Raw genomic sequence first — 21,538 nt, forward strand, 5'->3', positions numbered from 1 at the left:
TGCTGGTGACACTGTCTGTGATTTATTTAGAATTCAAGGCACACTTAACCAGTATGGCTAACACAGCATTGTGCAGCGATACGCCATCCCATCTGGTTTGCGCTTAGTGGGACTATCATTTGTTTTTCAATTGGACAATGACCCAACACACCTCCAGGCTGTGTAAGGGCTATTTGACCAAGAAGGAGAGTGATGGAGTGCTGCATCAGATGACCTGGCTCCACAAATCACCCGACCTCAACCCAATTGAGATGGTTTGGGATGAGTTGGACCGAAGAGTGAAGGAAAAGCAGCCAACAAGTGCTCAGCATATGTGGGAACCCCTTCAAGACTGTTGGAAAAGCATTCCAGGTGAAACTGGTTGAGAGAATGCCAAGAGTGTGCAAAACTGTTATCAAGCCAAAGGATGGCTACTTTGAAGAATCTAAAATAAAAAATATATTTTGATTTGTTACACTTTTTTGGTTAGTACAAGATTCCATATGTGTTATTTCATAGTTTTGATGTCTTCACTACTTTTCTACAATGTAGAAAATAGCAAAAATAAAGAAAAACCCTGGAATGAGTAGGTGTGTCCAAACATTTGACTGGTACTGTATATAATTTTTTTGGGGTTCCCCTTTCCCATTTTGTATCACAAAGTGTAATGGATCTATAGTTCAGTTGGCAGCGGTAATGCAACATATTAGATGCCAACCTCCATTAAACCGCAGGTAGCGTCAGGGTGTGTTCTGTTCCATGACTCAAGACAGCTCTGCATGACTATACTCTGAGCTGGCGGCACCTCCCCCCCCCCACCCACCCACCCACCCACCCAACTATTTCACAGCAAGTGCCCATACACTGGTATTCTAATCATATCCCTGCCATTGTTTAAAAAAAACACTTGAATGAGTAGGTGTCCAAACTTTTGACTGGTACTGTACATACATACTGTACTTCGTTTTGGCAAGTCAGTTAGGACATCTACTTTGTGCATGACAAGTCATTTTTCCAACAATTGTTTACAGACAGATTATTTCACTTATAATTCACTGTATCACAATTCCAGTGGGTCAGAAGTTTACATACACTAAGTTGACTGTGCCTTTAAACTGCTTGGAAAATTCAAGAAAATGATGTCAATTAGCCTATCAGAAGCTTCTAAAGCCATGACACCATTTCTGGTGTTTGTTTTAACAACAACGTGACCTAGCTAGCTAACTTCAACTTGAAAGATTACTTTATGGAAAAGATATCCTGAAAGCTACTTGATAATGCAACAAAGCATGATGTTACTCTTACTTTAAATGGATTCAGTTGTTAGCTATATAAACTTGGCTTAGCTTTAAAAGAAAGTGAGTGCATTTCAACCATAGCTAACGTTAATGGTTCTGTACTTACAGTTGAAGTCGGAAGTTTACATACACTTAGATTGGAGTCATTAAAACTCGTTTTTCAGCCACTCCACAAATTTCTTGTTAACAAACTATAGTTTTGGCAAGTCGGTTAGGACATCTACTTTGTGCATGACACAAGTAATTTTTCCAACAATTGTTTACTTAAAATTCACTGTATCACAATTCCAGTGGGGTCAGAAGTTACACACTAAGTTGACTGTGCCTTTAAACAGCTTGGGAAATTCCAGAAAGTGATGTCATGGCTTTAGAAGCTTCTACATCATTTGAGTCAATTGGAGGTGTACCTTTGGATGTATTTCAAGGCCTACCTTCAAACTCAGTGCCTCTTTGCTTGACATCATGGGAAAATCAAAAGAAATCAGCCAAGACCTCCACAAGTCTGGTTCATCCTTGGGAGCAATTTCCAAATGCCTGAAGGTACCACGTTCATCTGTACAAACAATAGTACGCAAGTATAAACACCATGGGACCATGCAGCTGTCATACCGCTCAGGAAGGAGATGCGTTCTGTCTCCTAGAGATGAACGTACTTTAGTGCAAACCAATCCCAGAACAACAGCAAAGGACCTTGTGAAGATGCTGGAGGAAACAGGTACAAAAGTATCTATATCCACAGTATAACGAGTCCTATATCGACATAACCTGAAAGGCCGCTCAGCAAGGAAGAAGCCACTGCTCCAAAACCGCCATAAAAAAGCCAGACTACGGTTTGCAACTGCACATGGGGACAAAGATCGTACTTTTTGGAGAAATGTCCTCTGGTCTGATGAAACAAAAATATAACTGTTTGGCCATAATGACCATCGTTATGTTTGGAGGAAAAAGGGGGGCGCTTGCAAGCTGAAGAACACCATCCCAACTGTGAAGCACGGGAGTGGCAGCATCATGCTGTGGGGGTGCATTGCTGCAGGAGGGACTGGTGCACTTCACAAAATAGATGGCATCATGAGGAAGGAAAATTATGTGGATATATTGAAGCAACATCTCAAGACATCAGTCAGGAAGTTAAAGCTTGGTCGCAAATGGGTCTTCCAAATGGACAATGACCCCAAGCATACTTCCAAAGTTGTGGCAAAATGGCTTAAGGACAACAAAGTCAAGGTATTGGAGTGGCCATCACAAAGCCCTGACCTCAATCCTATAGAACATTTGTGGGCAGAACTGAAAAAGCATGTGCGGGCAAGGAGGCCTACGAACCTGACTCAGTTACACCAGCTCTGTCAGTTGGAATGGGCCAAAATTCACCCAACTTATTGTGGGAAGCTTGTGGAAGGCTACCCGAAACGTTTAACCCAAGTTGAACAATTTAAAGGAAATGCTACCAAATACTAATTGAGTGTTTGTAAACTTCTGACCCACTGGGAATGTGATGAAAGAAATAAAAGCTGAAATCAAATCATTCTCTCTACTATTATTCTGACATTTCATATTCTTAAAATAAAGTGGTGATCCTAACTAACCTAAAACAGGGAATTTTTACTAGGATTAAATGTCAGGAATTGTGAAAAACTGAGTTTAAATGTATTTGGCTAAGGTGTATGTAAACTTCAGACTTCAACTGTACATACATACACACACAAAAGTATGTGGACACCACTTCAAATTAGTGGATTTGGCTATTTCAGCCACACCTGTTGCTGACAGGTGTATAAAATCTAACACACATTCATGCAATCTCCATAGACAAACATTGGCAGTAGAATGGCCTAACTGAAGAGCTTAGTGACTTTCAACATGGCACCGTCATAAGATGCCACCTTTCCAACAAGTCAGTTAGTCAAATTCCTGCCCTGCTAGAGCTGCCCCGGTCAACTGTAAGTGCTGTTATTGTGAAGTGGAAACGTCTAGGAGCAACGGCTGAGCTGCGAAGTGGTAGGCTACACAAGCTCACAGAACAGGACCGCCGAGTGCTGAAGCCTGTAGCGCGTAAAAATCATCTGTCCTCGGTTGCAACACTCACTACCGAGTTCCAAACTGCCCCTGGAAGCAACGTCAGCACAAGAACTGTTCATCGGGAGCTTCATGAAATGGGGTTTCCATGGCTGAGCAGCCGCGCAGCATTTCACTGTACTGTTTTACACCTGCTGTATCCTGTGCATGTGACAAAACGTTGAAAACTTGGACATGCTGAGGAGAGTCCCTTGTGAATTGGATGTACCAGAAGAGATCAGGAGATACTGATAGTGTAGTTACAGCTGAGCGCTACCAGGTATCCTTCAAGGGCAGTAACATGTCCACTGCTGGGCAGCAGCCTCTTCACCTCTGCAATCGGAAAAAGTAGTAATAGTTTTTATAATTAATTAATAACTTTATAATAACTAATAGGCTAACATCCAGACAAAGAGAATAAGGAAACCCTAGGCCCTATACCGTACCAAAATACCATGCAGCATGGAGCATCAAGTCAATGTGCCATTATGTTAATGTATAGAAGAAGAATAGACTTATAGACTTTATGTTCCATCCACTGTAGCTGAGAAGTCTCATAATTGTGGGCCTCTGCACTAAGGGAGGAGCTTATGGTATAATAAATTGTTTAGTTGAACTGGTAGAGGGATTCCTTGTGAAATACTCCCCTTGTCTGTTTGATATTTGGAACTATGAAATGTCTCTATTACAGAATGTTGTCTTTTCCCTAATCATTTCAAAATTATACTTTGGCAGAAATATATTACATTTTCAGGCCAAATTAAGCTCATCTGACAAATAAAATAATATCCCCACATCTGAGTTTCTGAAAGAAAGGCACAGACCAGTAGCCTATGGACTAGTCCAATATACACCTGGGCTATGCTGCCCAATGCCACAAATAGTTATCTTTACTATGCATTTAAAACAGTAGTCAAGTCAAGTCAACTCATTTGTTTTATGATTTAAACCAATGATTGACACGGGGTGCAACTATGATCATCAACCCTGTCATGACAGCGCACATTAACGTAAACGATTGGCAATGGCATCACAATGTAGCCTATTACGCATGGGTTGTAGTCTCGATTTGGTCCATAAAATAAACGTCTCACTCCTGCCTGGAGTTAATCAAGTAGAAAATTGCCTGGCTCATGCTTTTCCTAATGTGTTCTTTCATTATCTCGTGAAGGTGAACGTCGAGGGCGCACGGTACTGTGTCATATTAAACAGTCACTGGACAAGTGTAACATCAAGATTTACTTAAGCGGCGGGCAGAAACCACGGCAATCACAAGCGGTCGAGAAAGGGTTGGGGATAGGAACCACTGACTCAACAGGACTGCGCACAGAGAACGCTGTAGTGGCGAGACCTTCAGAAAGATCCAGCGCTTCGACGCAAAAGGATGGATTCTTTCAGATCGGGCTCCAGCATAGGACTGTCTCCCTCTCCCAGAGACCGACAATCACCCATCAGTTTTGATCAGGAGCACTCACAACCGGGAACAATGGCCGGAGGTCGGGCGGAAACACGCGGCTTCCCATCCGAATCGTTGTGCGTAAAGTACGGGGAATTTTTAAAGCACACGGCTGCAGCCGCAGCAACGGCGGAGAGCAGTGGTGGGGAGCAGAGTCAGGATGATGACAGTGATGGAATTGGCAGGAGTGACATGGTGCTTTTTCCTGAGGAAAGGCTCATGGCATCAATGGCCAAATGTGACGCAGCAGGTAAGAAACACAAAGAGCAGAAGGTGCTGAGGCTCAACATTAACGCCCGGGAGAGGAGGAGAATGCACGACCTGAACGACGCGCTCGATGAACTGCGGTCGGTGATCCCCTACGCGCACAGCCCATCCGTACGGAAGTTATCCAAAATAGCCACTTTGCTCCTCGCCAAAAACTACATCCTCATGCAGGCACAAGCACTTGACGAGATGAGAAGACTTGTCAGTTATCTTAACCATGGACCTGGCGTTACTGCTGCGAATGCTGCTGGTGCACCCGGATTAGGGGTCTATGACCAGCAGACAGGATACCCGTTCTCTACTGGGATTCCGGACCCTTTCAATAGCAATGCAAATCTCTTCAATAAATAAACATTTCAACCATAAACCTTTAACAGGTGTGTCCGACGCTAACATGGAACTTCAAGCTTTGTGCGCACAACTGAATTGATGGGACCAGAATGACTGACAGAAGTAATCACATATTACCAGAACATGGAGTCCTATACTGTATAGGACTCTGTTCTGCATGGTGCTTACGTTTCGAAGATAGTTGTTTTGCAAAATCTAACAAAATGACAGCTAACATGGTCAAAAATGGTTATCCTTTAACAAATTATGTTTAGTCTTATTTAACCATTATGTCCTACAGTACATTCATTTTCTTCAGTTTGATTAGATGTTCAATGGATAAATTGTATTGGTGACATAAGAGATGGTATGGTCTGTTTTCCAGTAGCCTATACCTCAATGAATGGGCTATGTACAACCAAACCCAAATTAGTTAGTTACAAAGAGAGCAATTGTGACTATTGGGTGAAATTAATAGGTAGCCTATAGGCCTAAATTTCAATCTTAAATTGAGGAATTTGATAATGATATTGTTTTTACCATCGAGGACCACTTTCAAAGTGTTTTAATTAATACTTTTAAGTGCTATCCTCCACATTGTACATTTTGTTGTAGGCCTATATGTCTTTTACCCAAATAAATTCAATACAAATATTTCCATACATGTAATTTGGTCATTAATTGTGTAATTTACATTTCCCTAAATACTATTTAATAATGCCTTTGACAAACATAAATGGAGTCGTTTCATTACCAGGGACAGCATTAATGACAAACAACAATCAGAACATTGTACTCCCACTCAATTGAGTTGGTCAAACAAAATAATTCCTCTGAGCATATAGTTAACCTTGCAGATTCACTGGATACATTAAGAGAATAGGTCACTATTGGTAAAAGGACTAAAATTACTGCCACATGCAGAACTGATTTGTCCAGTTTTTATTTCATGAATTGTAAATAGTAAGTACCCTGTAGGACTCTTGAAATAGGAAAGACATTTGAATGTATAACTTTAAATGGTTGGTTATTTGGTTAATGTTATAGAAAAATGAAACGAATACATAAGTCATCAAATGTTTTAGGGACACCACCATCTAATACATAAAGCTTTTATCACATTGTACTATACCCTGTAATATAGTTCAACTATTTTATTCAACTACTGTTGTACAGTATAGATCAGGGATGGGGCCCCCCTCTTGACAGTGGAGAGAGAAATTGAAGTTTTTGAGTTAATTTCCTGCAATTCTACACATTTTGTCATGGGGTGGAGAGAAATGTTTGCCATTTTTATTACGATATCTCAGTTAGAGTGACTAACAAAATCAATGGGGGCCCCCCGATCGGTAATTCAACCATGATTACTACAGGTCAAGATAGCTGGCTAGACTAACTTACCATAAATTAAAACATTTGCTGACAAGGGCTAATTGAGTGACTGACATAAGAGAGAAACTGCTGATGCACAACCACATTTCGAAATTGAACCGTGTGTATTCTACTATTCTAACTCTCAACAGTAAGTTGAGACCAACAGTTTTTTTTCTTGTTTTGGGACATTGATCCAGGGCCCCCTATACCCTGGTATATATGGTTTTATAATGCAAGGCATAATAAACATTAACATATTTTTAGCATTCAAATAAATACTGTTATTAACAGCAAAAACTGTTAACTGTAAGTAATTAATGGATCATTCTGTCCTATGGAATAAAACACCAAAGGTCCCTAGCTAGCAGATTCACCAGTCCTGCCCACTGTTAGAGCCTGCCTAATATAATACACTGACAAATTAGCAATGCATTGCTGTTCAGTCAATAGCTTCTCGTGTGAACAATCATCCATGGGTGTGTCCCAAATGGCACCCTACTGCCAATATAGTGCAGTAATTTTGACCAAAGCCCTATGGGCCCTGGTCTGAAGTAGTGCACTATGTAGGGAATAAATAAGGTACCAATCGGGATGCAACCTATGAGAAAATAGACAAATCCATTAGCCACACAGGGCTCATCCGTCTAGTGTTTGTTCATATATAGATGTCCTCCTCTCAGGCCCGACGTGGCCTGTAGCGGATCTGGACGTCAGTGGCAGGTAGCAGGATGCCCAGGCCAGCACGGCTGGGGTCCAGGGTACACGGCTCCTGCCCTTCCACCACCTCCACGTCAAAGTAGAGCAGTAGCAGAGACAGGAACTGCTTTATCTCATTCACCGCAAAGTACCTTCCTGGGCACTTAGTGGAGCCCGAGCCGAAAGACATCCGGTAGTACTTCAGCTTCTGGCCGTCCTTATAGAAGTCAGTCTTTTCCTTTCCGTCTTCGATGTATCGGTCAAACTTGTAGATCTGTTGGAGGGGTAATATAAATAAGTGAGTAGGCCTTTATTTTCTTGTGCCTTATAATAAAGGGTAATTTTCCAGAAAAGTTTCCATTTTGCTTAGTCACAGTTCATGGCAAGGTTATCACCAGTCACACCCTGATTACATTAGCATGCATGGTGTGACCTTCTGAAGGCCAGTGGGTGAATTCAATCACTCAGAGTCCATGCATTCTGCTCATTAATCTAACCTGGGGACACACACGCGCGCACCAAACAGCAGGGGGTGTGGGGTGGTGGAGGAAGGCACTTCAGCAGATCAACAAAACCCCCAGACCAGACTAGACACAGTGAAGGTGAGAGAAAGCCTACAGCCATTCTAGGACGCCCACAGAATCTGAACGACTGGTCTTCTTTACCTCTGGATTCTCGTAGATCTCGGGGTCCATGTGCATGCTCTGGGGATACAGGGAGATGATATCTCCTTTCCTCACTCCGATTGAGCGCTCTCCCTCCAGCCGCAAGCCGAAGTCCTCCTGGGCCACGCGGATGTTCATGGAGGCTGAAGACAGCCGCAGACTCTCATTTATGGAGCTCTCTGAGAACACAACACAGAACAGTTCAGTTAGTCACCATGCGTTTTTGTTTTGTAGTTACCAACATTGCCATGGGTTTTGTTTTGGCCTATCTGAACATATTAAAAAAAAAAAAAAAAGTACCTTGAGTAGCCCAATACTGACTCACTACATACATATACTCACACAGGAGGGAAAGCTTTGAGACTTGAAGGGCTATTAGTTAGAAATATGAACTGCTCTAGCAAAATGGCTAAAACACAAGCTGAGTAATCGTAAGTCATACATAGTTTTATTTCCACATGCATACATAAAGGAATCCTGACTAGCAGTGTTTTTCATTAAAACCATTACAATCTTAAGAGAAAACACTATAGGCCAAAGAGAGAAGAATATGAAATGTAGCTACTGTAAGTACTAAGTACTCAACCAACCCCCTATCACTTATAAGACCAAACAGATGTGAAACAGATATTCCACTGTGTTCCCCTTAGGGAGATGAATCATTAGTGTGAGAGAGAGAGGGAGCCACAGAGAATCTACACCAGTGGCATTTGTCCCCGAGCATGCAGTTGTCAGAAGAGATGAGGCTACAGTCCGCATGGTGGGTGCAGCAGCGTGATCTAATGTGACAGGTACAGAGTCTGGAGGGATCCTTTTGGGGGGTGGGGACAGGAGGATTTGCCCTAAATTGTACACACAGACCAACACACAGAGCACCTGCCACTACAGAGTAGGAGTGTAATAAGAAGACCTCTATGCTGTTTGTATAGTCAGACATACAAAGGATCGGAAGGCCCTCTCAAAGCCACACTACCATTGACTCAACTGAACCCTGCCTGTGCTTGCGGCTGAGACCATTTAATACAATCATAGAGAAAAAATCAACAGAAAATGCTAAGGGAAAATTTGGACGCTGCAGACAAACCTAATCTCTTATGACAGCCCATTAGCGGATTTGGCTGTGGGTGCTGAGATTAAGACCAACCTAACGATGATACATCTTAACAATAACCTACCCAGATACAGTAGGCTGTCCAGCTGTTCTCTGGTGAAGGCGATGTCTCCGTTGTGGTCTGCTTCTATTCCTGAGACCTGCAGGACACCATGGATCTCCTCACGCACCACTGCAAGGGCCTCTGGGTGTGTCACCAGGTAATACATGGCCCAAAAGGTGGCTGGAACTGTGTTTCCCACCGAAGCCCATAGAATGGCAAAATGATGAGCTGGGGCAGGTAAAGGTAAGAAAGAGTTATATTTAAATCAAATCTATGTTTACAAATTTGCAGATGTTAACACAGGTGCAGTGAAATGCTTGAATTTATAGCTGTAACAGTGCAGTAATACACACACAATCCCCAAAAATATTTGAAGAAAAAAATTAAGAAATATCAGAACGAGCAATGCCAGATTCTGAAATGTATATGAATATATAATTTATATATATAAATAATAACAAATGTATATAAATATAAATGTATATAAATATATATGTACATATAATGGTGTGTATAGACAGTATGGACAGTGTATGAATAGAAAAGGTGTGTAAAGCAGTAGTTGTATAGGATAAGACATGACTAGAATACAGTATATACATATAAAGTGGGTAAAACAGTATGTAAACATTATTAAAGTGACCAGTGTTCAATGACTATGTACAGTGAGGGAAAAAAGTATTTGATCCCCTGCTGATTTTGTACGTTTGCCCACTGACAAAGAAATGATCAGTCTATAATTTTAATGGTAGGTTTATTTGAACAGTGAGACAGAATAACAAAAAAAAATCCAGAAACACGCATGTCAAAAATGTTATAAATTGATTTGCATTTTAATGAGGGAAATAACTATTTGACCCCCTCTCAATCAGAAAGATTTCTGGCTCCCAAGTGTCTTTTATACAGGCAACGAGCTGAGATTAGGAGCACACTCTTAAAGGGAGTGCTCCTAATCTCAGCTTGTTACCTGTATAAAAGACACTTGTCCACAGAAGCAATCAATCAATCAGATTCCAAACTCTCCACCATGGCCAAGACCAAAGAGCTCTCCAAGGATGTCAGGGACAAGATTGTAGACCTACACAAGGCTGGAATGGGCTACAAGACCATCGCCAAGCAGCTTGGTGAGAAGGTGACAACAGTTGGTGTGATTATTCGAAAATGGAAGAAACACAAAATAACTGTCAATCTCCCTCGGCCTGGGGCTCCATGCAAGTTCTCACCTTGTGGAGTTGCAATGATCATGAGAACGGTGAGGAATCATCCCAGAACTACACAGGAGGATCTTGTCAATGATCTCAAGGCAGCTGGGTCCATAGTCACCAAGAAAACAATTGGTAACACACTACGCTGTGAAGGACTGAAATCCTGCAGCGCCCCCTGCTCAAGAAAGCACATATACATGCCCGTCTGAAGTTTGCCAATGAACATCTGAATGATTCAGAGGAGAACTGGGTGAAAGTGTTGTGGTCAGATGAGACCAAAATCGAGCTCTTTGGCATCAACTCAACTCGCCGTGTTTGGAGGAGGAGGAATGCTGCCTATGACCCCAAGAACACCATCCCCACCGTCAAACATGGAGGTGGAAACATTATGCTTTGGGGGTGTTTTTCTGCTAAGGGAACAGGACAACTTCACTGCATCAAAGGGACGATGGACGGGGCCATGTACCGTCAAATCTTGGGTGAGAACCTCCTTCCCTCTGCCAGGGCATTGAAAATGGGTCGTGGATGGGTATTCCAACATGACAATGACCCAAAACACACGGCCAAGGCAACAAAGGAGTGGCTCAAGAATAAGCACATTAAGGTCCTGGAGTGGCCTAGCCAGTCTCCAGACCTTAATCCCATAGACAATCTGTGGAGGGAGCTGAAGGTTCGAGTTGCCAAACGTCAGCCTCGAAACCTTAATGACTTGGAGAAGATCTGCAAAGAGGAGTGGGACAAAATCCCTCCTGAGATGTGTGCAAACCTGGTGGCCAACTACAAGAAACGTCTGACCTCTGATTGCCAACAAGGGTTTTTCCACCAAGTACTAAGTCATGTTTTGCAGAGGGGTCAAATACTTATTTCCCTCATTAAAATGCAAATCAATTTATAACATTTTTGACATGCGTTTTTCTGGATTTTTTTGTTGTTATTCTGTCTCTCACTGTTCAAATAAACCTACCATTAAAATTATAGACTGATCATGTCTTTGTCAGTGCATACAGAGAGGAAAGCATCTACATGGTGACATGTGTTTACGTTGGTTATTACTGTGTAGGTATAAGGGCATATTGTAAAGGTAAGGTTAAGTGTTACTGAGATACAGTAGGTTTACATACCGGTAGTCAAATTTAGGAAGTAAGATAAAGTACTGCATAGAAATGTATAAAAAAGGCCAGGTGCTACAGGATATCAACTGTGTTTACCTGCTTTATCTACGTCTCCCATGCTGTCATACTGTTCAAACAGTGCTGCTCTTTCCTTTATGAACCCTGAGGTGTTGGACCATCGAGACATTCTCTGAGGGTGGAAGTAGTTGATCAGTTTATCTCGGATGGCCTTGGTTCCTCCCAGCAGAGAGATTGGGATCCTGGCAATGAGGAGGGGGAACATGGTGTCGAACTTGACAAAGTCCTCTCGAAGCGTCACCATTCCGCTGTGTCTGCTGGTGTGGGCAGGCTTGCCAAAGATGGTCAGGAAAGTAGCCTCAAACATGATTGAATTGCAGAATTGGTACACACTTTCAGTCCTCCACTCGCTCTCCCCACTCAGGTAGTCTTGTCGGAACACAAACATAAGATTTCCCATCATGCTCTCTGTCAGGTTATCGAGGTTCTCGCCCTGTAGAAGACGGAAGGACCTCTGGATGTGCTCGTCCATGCCGGGGAACTTGCCGCTCCTGACAGGGGGGTAGCCGAACGTCATGGGGGCCACTTGGTCAGAAAACTCATGGAAGTCCAGCTGTTTTCGATGTTTGATGACGTACGGATACAGCAACGGATTCATTATGAAGGTCATGTATTTGCCTGAGAGGAAATGTGAGGACAGGATTGTATTTCAATAGACATGAAACGTGTACTGTCTAATCATATTGTTTGTAACTTTACTGTTATTAAATACCATTTAAAGAAGCACAATACATGATATACAGTGAGGGAAAAAAGTATTTGATCCCCTGCTGATTTTGTACGTTTGCCCACTGACAAAGACAAGATCAGTCTATAATTTTAATGGTAGGTTTATTTGAACAGTGAGAGACAGAATAACAACAATAAAATCCAGAAAAACTCATGTCAAAAATGTTATAAATTGATTTGCATTTTAATGAGGGAAATAAGTATTTGACCCCTCTGCAAAACATGACTTAATACTTAGTGGCAAAACCCTTGTTGGCAATCACAGAGGTCAGACGTTTCTTGTAGTTGGCCACCAGGTTTGCACACATCTCAGGAGGGATTTTGTTCCACTCCTCTTTGCAGATCTGTGTTTTGGGTCATTGTCATGCTGGAATACCCATTGACGACCCATTTTCAATGCCCTGGCTGAGGGAAGGAGGTTCTCACCCAAGATTTGATGGTACATGGACCCGTCCATCGTCCCTTTGATGCGGTGAAGTTGTCATGTCCCCTTAGCAGAAAAACACCCCCAAAGCATAATGTTTCCACCTCCATGTTTGATGGTAGGGATGGTGTTCTTGGGGTCATAGGCAGCATTACTCCTCCTCCAAACACGGCGAGTTGAGTTGATGCCAAAGAGCTCCATTTTAGTCTCATCTGACCACAACACTTTGACCCAGTTCTCCTCTGAATCATTCAGATGTTCATTGGCAAACTTCAGACGGGCCTGTATATGTGCTTTCTTGAGCAGGGGGACGTTGCGGGCGCTGCAGGATTTCAGTCCTTCACGGCGTAGTGTGTTACCAATTGTTTTCTTGGTGACTATGATCCCAGCTGCCTTGAAATCATTGACAAGATCCTCCCGTGTAGTTCTGGGCTGATTCCTCACTGTTCTCATGATCATTGCAACTCCACGGGGTGAGATCTTGCATGGAGCCCCAGGCCAAGGGAGATTGACATGTCTTTTGTGTTTCTTCCATTTTCGAATAATCACACCAACTGTTGTCACCTTCTCACCAAGCTGCTTGGCGATGGTCTTGTAGCCCATTCCAGCCTTGTGTAGGTCTACAATATTGTCCCTGACATTCTTGGAGAGCTCTTTGGTCTTGGCCATGGTGGAGAGTTTGGAATCTGATTGATTGATTGCTTCTGTGGACAGATGTCTTTTATACAGGTAACAAGCTGAGATTAGGAGCACTCCCTTTAAGAGTGTGCTCCTAATCTCAGCTCGTTACCTGTATAAAAGACACCTGGGAGCCAGAAATCTTTCTGATTGAGAGGGGGTCAAATACTTATTTCCCTAATTAAAATGCAAATCAATTTATAACATTTTTGACATGCGTTTTTCTGGATTTTGTTGTTGTTATTCTGTCTCTCACTGTTCAAATAAACCTACCATTAAAATTATAGACTGATCATTTCTTTGTCAGTGGGCAAACGTACAAAATCAGCAGGGGATCAAATACTTTTTTCCCTCACTGTACATTTTATCAAAAAAATTCAGCAATATACACTACCAGTCAAAAGTTTGGACACATCTACTCATTCAAGGGTTTTTCTTAATTTTTTACTTTTTTTTTACATTGTAGAATAACAGTGAAGACATCAAAACTATGAAATAACACATATGGAATCATGTAGTACCAAAAAAAGTGTTAAAGAAATCTAAATATATTTATATTTGAGATTCTTCAAAAAGCCACCCTTTGCCTTGATGACAGCTTTGCACACTCTTGGCATTCTCTCAACCAGCTTCATGAGGTAGTCACCTGGAATGCATTTCAATTAACAGGTGTGCCTTCTTAAAAGTTAATTTGTGGAATTTCTTTCCTTCTTAATGCGTTTGAGAAAATCAGTTGTGTTGTGACAAGGTAAGGGGAGTATACAGAAGATAGCCCTATTTGGTAAAAGACCAAGTCCATATAATAGCAAGAACAGCTCAAATAGGCAAAGAGAAATGACAGTCCATCATTACTTTAAGCCATGAAGGTCAGTCAATACGGAATATTTCAAGAACTTTGAAAGTTTCTTCAAGTGCAGTCGCAAAAACCATCAAGCACTATGATGAAATTGGCTCTCATGAGGACCACCACAGGAATGGAAGACCCAGAGTTACCTCTGCTGCAGAGGATAAGTTCATTCAGAGTTACCAGCCTTAGAAATTGCAGCCCAAATAAATGCTTCAGAGTTCAATTACAGACACATCTCAACATCAACTGTTCAGAGGGGACTGTGTGAATCAGGCGTTCATGGTCGAATTGCTGCAAAGAAACCACTACTAAAGGACACCAATAAGAAGAAGAGACCTGCTTGGGCCAATAAACACAAGCAATGGACATTAGACCGGTGGAAATTTGTCCTTTGGTCTGGAGTCCAAATTTGAGATCTTTGGTTCAAACCGCCGTGACTTCGTGAGATGCGGTGTGGGTGAACGGATGATCTCTGCATGTGTAGTTCCCACCGTAAAGCATGGAGGAGGTGGTGTTATGGTGTGGGGGTGCTTTGCTGGTGACACTGTCTGTGATGTATTTAGAATTCAAGGCACACTTAACCAGCATGGCTAACACAGCATTCTGCAGCGATACGCCATCCCCTCTGGTTTGGGCTTAGTGGGACTATAATCTGTTTTTCAACAGGACAATGACCCAACACACCTCCAGGCTGTGTAAGGCCTATTTTACCAAGAAGGAGAGTGATGGAGTGCTGCATCAGATGACCTGGCCTCCACAATCTCCCGACCTCAACCCAATTGAGATGGTTTGGGATGAGTCGGACGGCAGAGTGAAGGAAAAGCAGCCAACAAGTGCTCAGCATATGTGGGAACTCCTTCAAGACTGTTGGAAAATCATTCCAGGTGAAGCTGGTTGAGAGAATGCCAAGAGTGTGAAAAACGGGTCATCAAAGCAAAGGGTGGCTATTTGAAGTATCTCAAATATAAAATATATTTTGATTTGTTTAACACTTTTTTGGTTAACACATGTTATTTCATAGTTTAAGTCTTCACTATTATTCTACAATGTAAAAAAAAAAAAGTAAAACTAAAGAAAAACCCTTGAATGAGTAGGTGTGTCCAAACTTTTGACTGGTACTGTACATTTGCTCCTTTTTGAACCATGCTATGATAAAATGTATACACTAATATTTATTACCCACCAGCAATCAGCACAGTAAATACATCTCCATGTTTCTCCTTATGTGCTGCAAGAAATCCATGTGCATTCTTTCCAAACTCCAAAGCCTTCCCAAGGAATGGAATCCAACCATTTATAAGTGGAGGCTCCCCATCTCTCCTATAAAAAGAGAAAAACATAAGAAATGTGTATTTTACATGAGGTAATATCAGATATACAGTATGTCATATCATCAACAAACATATCCACCTAAACATTTTCAGAAGAAATAAGAGATAAAACATAGATCTGACTGATTCAGATGCAATATAAATGCAAGCCTAAGTGATTAGAACTACTAACAACAAAGGAACTACTAACAACATCTTTGCAATATTCATGAGACAAGGTGTACAATGTGATCGGGTGTCTCTCAAACCTTCAAGGTGGACTGGTATCAGCTACCCTCATTCTCATTTACCACATACAGTGTAACAAACAAATACAGCAGCTACTGGTCAGCAAGGTATACTAAATAAATAATTTAAAGCCTGAAAACTGAGCACACAGACATGCCACAGAGCATCATTTCAGACCAAATTAGCTGACAGAGCAGGAATCACTCCAGGCCCTTACAAATGGTATCCAACAAACTGCTTTCAACAGCTGTATCTTAAGGGAATGCAGATGGAAACAATTACAAAGGCAATGTGGGAGTCCTGCATAGCAATGTCATAGCTCAGAGCGATTACAGGAAGAGATAGCTGACTATTTTCCCAGGGAAATCTAACACTGTAAATCTAACACTGCTGTTCTCTCTATCCATTTTTTATGGTTCTAATGAAATATTATCTTATCTTCCTATCGTGTGTGTATGGCTCCCTTTGAGGTTCTTATCTCAGCTAAGGTTACTATGGTTTATTTTATTTTCAAATCAACAAGCTTTGACAAACATTCGCAGCTCAAGACTATCAGAATCAGAGGCAACAAAAATATGTTTCTGTCCCTAGGCCAAGGAATGTCATGATCTATTAATAACTGTGGTGTTGGAGGGTGCAGTAAAAAATCATGCATACATTAGCTTTGGCCTAAAGAAATGCTGGAGGCACTTTTTTGATCCTGTCAACAGGACTTACACACACACACACACACACACACACACACACTGGGCCTTTCAACACACACTGACTGGACAGGCCTAATATTTACTCCACTTAGAAGCTATGCCTAAGCACAAAACATTATTTCTCCTTTATTATGGATGATCTTGCGGTAGTGGCCAGAAAACGAATACAAAACTAGCTGCTTCAAAAAGCTATTATCAAAGATTTTGCTAACACTTAACGTAGAGGTGACATGTAGCATTCATAAAGCCTTTATAAGCATTACATAAAGAGTCATAATGCCTTTCATATTATGATTTTTGAAGCTTAGGTATATGTTTACCAATCAGGATTAATTTGACCAGTTAGAGGTAGCGCTGGTGAGACATTTGCTTATAGTGTCTATAGCCACAGGGTGTGTACACTAGACTATTAGCATCCAGTGGCTGACCTAGGGGCACAATGTTACCCGTCATCTTCACCCTTATTTGCCCTATAGAAACACAATGTCAGTGGGTCATCATACTGATGAAATTGAGGCAACATTGTAAGGTGCATTATACTACAAAGCATTGTGCCATTGAACACAAATAGATAGGCTAACTGTTACATCATCCTTCCTGTGCTGTGTACTTGTTTTTGGAAACAACATGTCTTATGCAAGGAAGATACTGTATCTAGAGCTGACTTGATGCAGCACGGAGCAGTCTTCTGTTTCACAAAATAATGCATGAGATCAACAAACCAATACTAATCTGTGCAACGTCGGTACTAAACTAACTCATGTGTGCTTATCCATCCGAGGGTTAGTGTGGAGAGAGCGGGTCATGAGAGACGATCTGCTATTTGTGAGGCCTCAAGCTGACAAGTCTCAGCCGAGGCTTACTTGTTGTTGTTGTGCTTGTGCCCCCCACCTAGTCCACACTGCTGCCTGCCTGTCTGCCTGCCAGCCAGCCACTTGTCAGAAGCAATCAGGAAGTCTGATAGTGTCTGCCAGCAGTGAGCACATTTGGATAGGCCAGCATCAGAGTAAAGGCCCCATGCGTCAGTAACAATATTAGAACAGATGTCCACACTGCGGCAATGAGTATCAATTAGACCTGCCATTTATTTTCCCTTTCACATTTAACAAAATAAAATGATATGTAGAATATGGAATCCCATTTACCTTTACTGTTGAGGCCCTATTTGACTGCTTAGAGAGTATCGCTTCCTCCTGATTCGGCTCATAACGAGGCTTGAACCCAGGACCTCTGCCTTGCTAGTACACCTGACTAGGGCTGGTAGTCAAATTCCACGTGACCTTTTAGTCACGGTAATTAGGCTTCTCCAAGCTATGATGCTGCTGCTGGTCATTAGTAGCCTACCAAACTTGCTAACTGCCTGGTACTCAGCACTCTATTGTCCCTCTAATCACTCTGACATCAATGCAAATGTAATCGAAAATCTAATCAAACACTTCATGAGAGCCCATGAGCTCATGTTGTGCAACATTTCTATAATTGCGTGAGAAAACAAGAGTGATTGCCTCTATTAAAAAGAGGATCCATCAGTTTCTATAGGTTAGGCCTACTATATTTATTTCTCATCTTTCCTAATAAGCACATTGCTTCTCTTTACAACAGGAGTACAGCCTACCTGGCTGGCATGAAAATGAACCACAGGAAAAGCGTCCTCCATTCCCTATTTAAGTGCATAAATGACATGTATTATTTTCCCCTGCTCCGGTTTCGAGACAGGTGCATGATAATGGTCCAAGATGAAAAGACAAGATGAAATTAAGAATAGTCTGATGGGTGACAATATTAGCCTATCACTTGTAAATGATATATTATCACTTGTGAATGATGCCCAGCTTGTGTGCAGTAAGGCAAGAAACAGTGCATGCCTTTTATAAATAACTTTTTCAAATCATAGTCACACACCTCATGTAGCCTAGCCCATAGGCCTATATGTTTTGATAAGGTTTGTATCACAACTAAAGTGGCCAAATAACTTCTTAAAATTAAGCACATTAATTTGCTTTACAACGGGTGTAGAGCCTAACTGGCATACATACGCAGTGTGTGAGTTTCAAGTTTGGGGAAGATAACTTTCACCATAAAAATGCACCTTTATTATAAAAGCATTAAATGCATAATCGAATTTGCGGTCATTTTTGAGAATTGTGTTTTCCTGCTAATTGATGGCATTTTGGAACATTCGCGCTTATAGCCTATTGCCGTGTGCGCATTGCCGCGCTTATAATGTGAAGAAATAACCTAATAGTTTATTAACATTTTAAGCTAAATGTTCTGATCTGTTGCACCAGCCTCATTGCTTAAAAAAGTTTTTCTGATGCTAGTGGTTGTATTCATTTGGGATCTATCGCATCCCACAACGGTCCCAGACTATGTTTGGAATATTTATTTCTTGCACAGAATAGGCCAAATGTGTACTATGGGGGATAGTAGATTGACATAGGCTAGTGCTTTTGCTGTTCGTTAGGCCTACTCATCTTGTTGGCTGACGAAAAGTAATTGTGGACAGTTCTTCCAATATCTTCAATATGTGCATTGGAATTGGATAAGGATGCGCACAGTTGTGTCCCCGATGTGTCTGTCTTCACTTGTAGCCTGTGAGAAAGACCCGATCACGTGACGGGCATTGGCTAATAGGAACTGAGATCTGAGAGAGCCATGTGAGTGAGAGGTGCTTTGGAGAACGCAGCCGGGAGAAGGGAATTATAATTATTATATTCAGCCCAAGGGCACAACGGCCACTGGCCGCAAAAGGCATGGATTTTTTTTTACATCCACACAAAGGGGATGCCTCCAGGAAATTCGAGGCATTATCAAGTGCTTGTCAAATTGTGAATGAGAGACTGATGAAGTGTGTGCAGCCTGCGCAAAAAACAAAGCAGAGCTCATGCCTTTCATGCAACTTTTTTCAAAACATCATTAGAGTCGCATCATGCAGTTAAAAATCTAAACATATAGCCCAACGTTTGTATCACAACTTAAGTTGGATAAATAACTCTAAATTAAGAGGACCATAACATGCACTTTCCTTTTGCGTAGATAAGATGAGCAGGGTGGGGAAAACTCAGAATGATGACTATCCTGGGTTCAAATACTATTATAAATCATTTCAAATACTTTCTGTGCTTGAGCTTGCTTGGCTTAATGGACAAATGGTCCCAAAACTGCAAACCCCGCCTATCTGGCACTCCAGGCAGTCTACTCTAGACTATAGAGCAAATGCTCAAAATATTAGAAAGAGTTAAAATTGTATTTTAACCCACCAGGTCTGATCCTCAAATCAAATCCTCAGTGAGTGCTCCTCTGGGAGCTGACCAGCCCAGTACAGACAATGCTGAAGGAAATGCCTTTAGAGACTGTTTGCGGCTGACCTACTTCTTACAGAGAACACAGTGAGTTGTACTCCCAAATGGCACCCTATTCCCTATGTAGTGCACTACTTTTGACCAAAGAAAGAGCCATATAGGCCCTGGTCAGAAGTAGGGCACTATGAAGGTAATAGGGTGCCATTTGTGACACACGCAGTGTGTTTGCAGTCCCATGACCTGTCGATGCGCTCTGGATAAGCGCGTCCCTGCTAAATTACTAACATTTCCAAAATGTAAGACATTCATTAACTGCAACCAGCTGTCTTATGAAGAGGAAATAATAAAGGTATTTAAGATTATGCAAACTATGGTCAAACAGCAAACAAAAGGTAAAGGACTGTTTGCTTGGTCAAATAGCTACACTCAGTGGCATACATAGGCTGCTGTCATAGAATATTTACATTGTTACAATACCATCTATATCCCTCAAACTCAGGACTGGACCTCTTAGCCCATTGTTCCCATCTAAATCAGGGACTGTGAACTACGCTAAAATTGTTGTGCCGAATTTGAAAAACGCTGCTCATGTTCTTACACAAGACAGTCTGATGCTTTGTTCAAATAATCGACTGTTTGATATTAGTCACATAAAGAACTTGTGTTTAAGGAACGTGGCCAGGATTCTCCAACAAATATGTTGATCAGTTTCAAGTGTTTAGGCAAAAGTTTAATTCCTAGCATACAGCAACCAACGCGAACACCAACAAAGTTGAAATAAACTATAAATTCATTCGCCACTTGCCTTGTTCTTCCGAATCGCACGCTGAGTAAGTAGAGCGCCAAAAAGCCAAGAAACAATGGTAAAACAAACTCTAACATTTCTTTGGAAAATGATCAGACATTCCTCAATGGAGAAAACCTCTGTAAATTGTAATCGATAGCTGAAGTGTCTGCTCTCAGTCATACTGCCAACCAGTTCACGTTCGGCTTTGGTCACGTGGGTTCGCTCTTTCAGTCACGGATGTTAGGCTACACACAGGGATACAAATCATTAAATATATTGAGTCAAAGTACAGACAGTAGACTACAGCAAAATACAACTAAATTGATTGAACATTAAATGTATTTCAATATGACTGAAAATAGGCCTATAGCCAAGCACTGTTTATGTTTGAATGCAGTCATCTCGGTTTTCTTTTTATACTTCACTTGTTTGTATCAATTGCAAAGACATTGGCAATTTTGTTCTGAAGTTATCTGCTGTCACAGAGAGACAGATTAACCATGTGATTATATGTTTAGCGGTGATATTCTGTGTATGAAGTGACGCGGAGGGTAAAAAGCATTATGATGTATGTAGCTGTTTTATGAGTGGAGGCAGGCGTTAGATTACGAGCGTTTTAAATACAATGTTAATAATGATGGTTTTGGGAAACAGCTCGGAGATTTAACAACGCTCCTACTAAGGTTCTAACGATTAATTTGAAGCCTTAAAATGGGCCCTGACCACTAGGCTATCTAACAAAGACCTGTATTATGCGGGACAATGTATCCTTTATTAGGCTACAGGAAGTCAGTAGTAGGCCTACATTCACAGATTTGATGAACGAAGCCTTGTCTATG

General features: G+C 41.5%; 2 protein-coding genes across 2 annotated transcripts; one reads left to right on the forward strand and one right to left on the reverse strand.

The window, feature by feature from the left end:
• The first annotated feature begins 4,630 nt into the window (after positions 1-4,630).
• Positions 4,631-5,490, forward strand: LOC311147007 (class E basic helix-loop-helix protein 22-like). The gene has a single exon (XM_084183607.1). The coding sequence runs from the start codon at positions 4,714-4,716 to the stop codon at positions 5,401-5,403; it is 690 nt and encodes a 229-aa protein (XP_084039733.1). The 5' UTR covers positions 4,631-4,713; the 3' UTR covers positions 5,404-5,490.
• Positions 5,491-6,309: 819 nt separating this feature from the next.
• On the reverse strand, positions 6,310-20,914 carry LOC311147006 (cytochrome P450 7B1-like). The gene is made up of 6 exons (XM_084183606.1): positions 20,718-20,914; positions 15,528-15,664; positions 11,685-12,284; positions 9,293-9,499; positions 8,118-8,296; positions 6,310-7,726 (listed from the first exon to the last, which is right to left on the reverse strand). Exons 1-6 carry the CDS (start codon positions 20,792-20,794, stop codon positions 7,433-7,435), a joined length of 1,494 nt encoding a protein of 497 aa, XP_084039732.1. The 5' UTR covers positions 20,795-20,914; the 3' UTR covers positions 6,310-7,432.
• Positions 20,915-21,538: the final 624 nt, after the last annotated feature.

Source organism: Coregonus lavaretus (assembly GCF_964263955.1).
Source record: "Coregonus lavaretus genome assembly, chromosome: 19".
Lineage (NCBI taxonomy): Eukaryota > Metazoa > Chordata > Actinopteri > Salmoniformes > Salmonidae > Coregonus > Coregonus lavaretus.

What these genes read in the sequence shown, in the direction of transcription:
- LOC311147007 (XM_084183607.1), top strand. Translation starts at nt 4,714, where the DNA reads ATGGATTCTTTCAGATCGGGCTCCAGCATAGGACTGTCTCCCTCTCCC.
- LOC311147006 (XM_084183606.1), bottom strand. Translation starts at nt 20,794, where the DNA reads ATGTTAGAGTTTGTTTTACCATTGTTTCTTGGCTTTTTGGCGCTCTAC. An exon ending in GGGAGACGTAGATAAAGCAG is followed by an intron (nt 9,500 to 11,684) that starts GTAAACACAGTT and finishes TACCTGCCCCAG; the next exon opens with CTCATCATTTTGCCATTCTA. An exon ending in GGACAGCCTACTGTATCTGG is followed by an intron (nt 8,297 to 9,292) that starts GTAGGTTATTGT and finishes TTGTGTTCTCAG; the next exon opens with AGAGCTCCATAAATGAGAGT.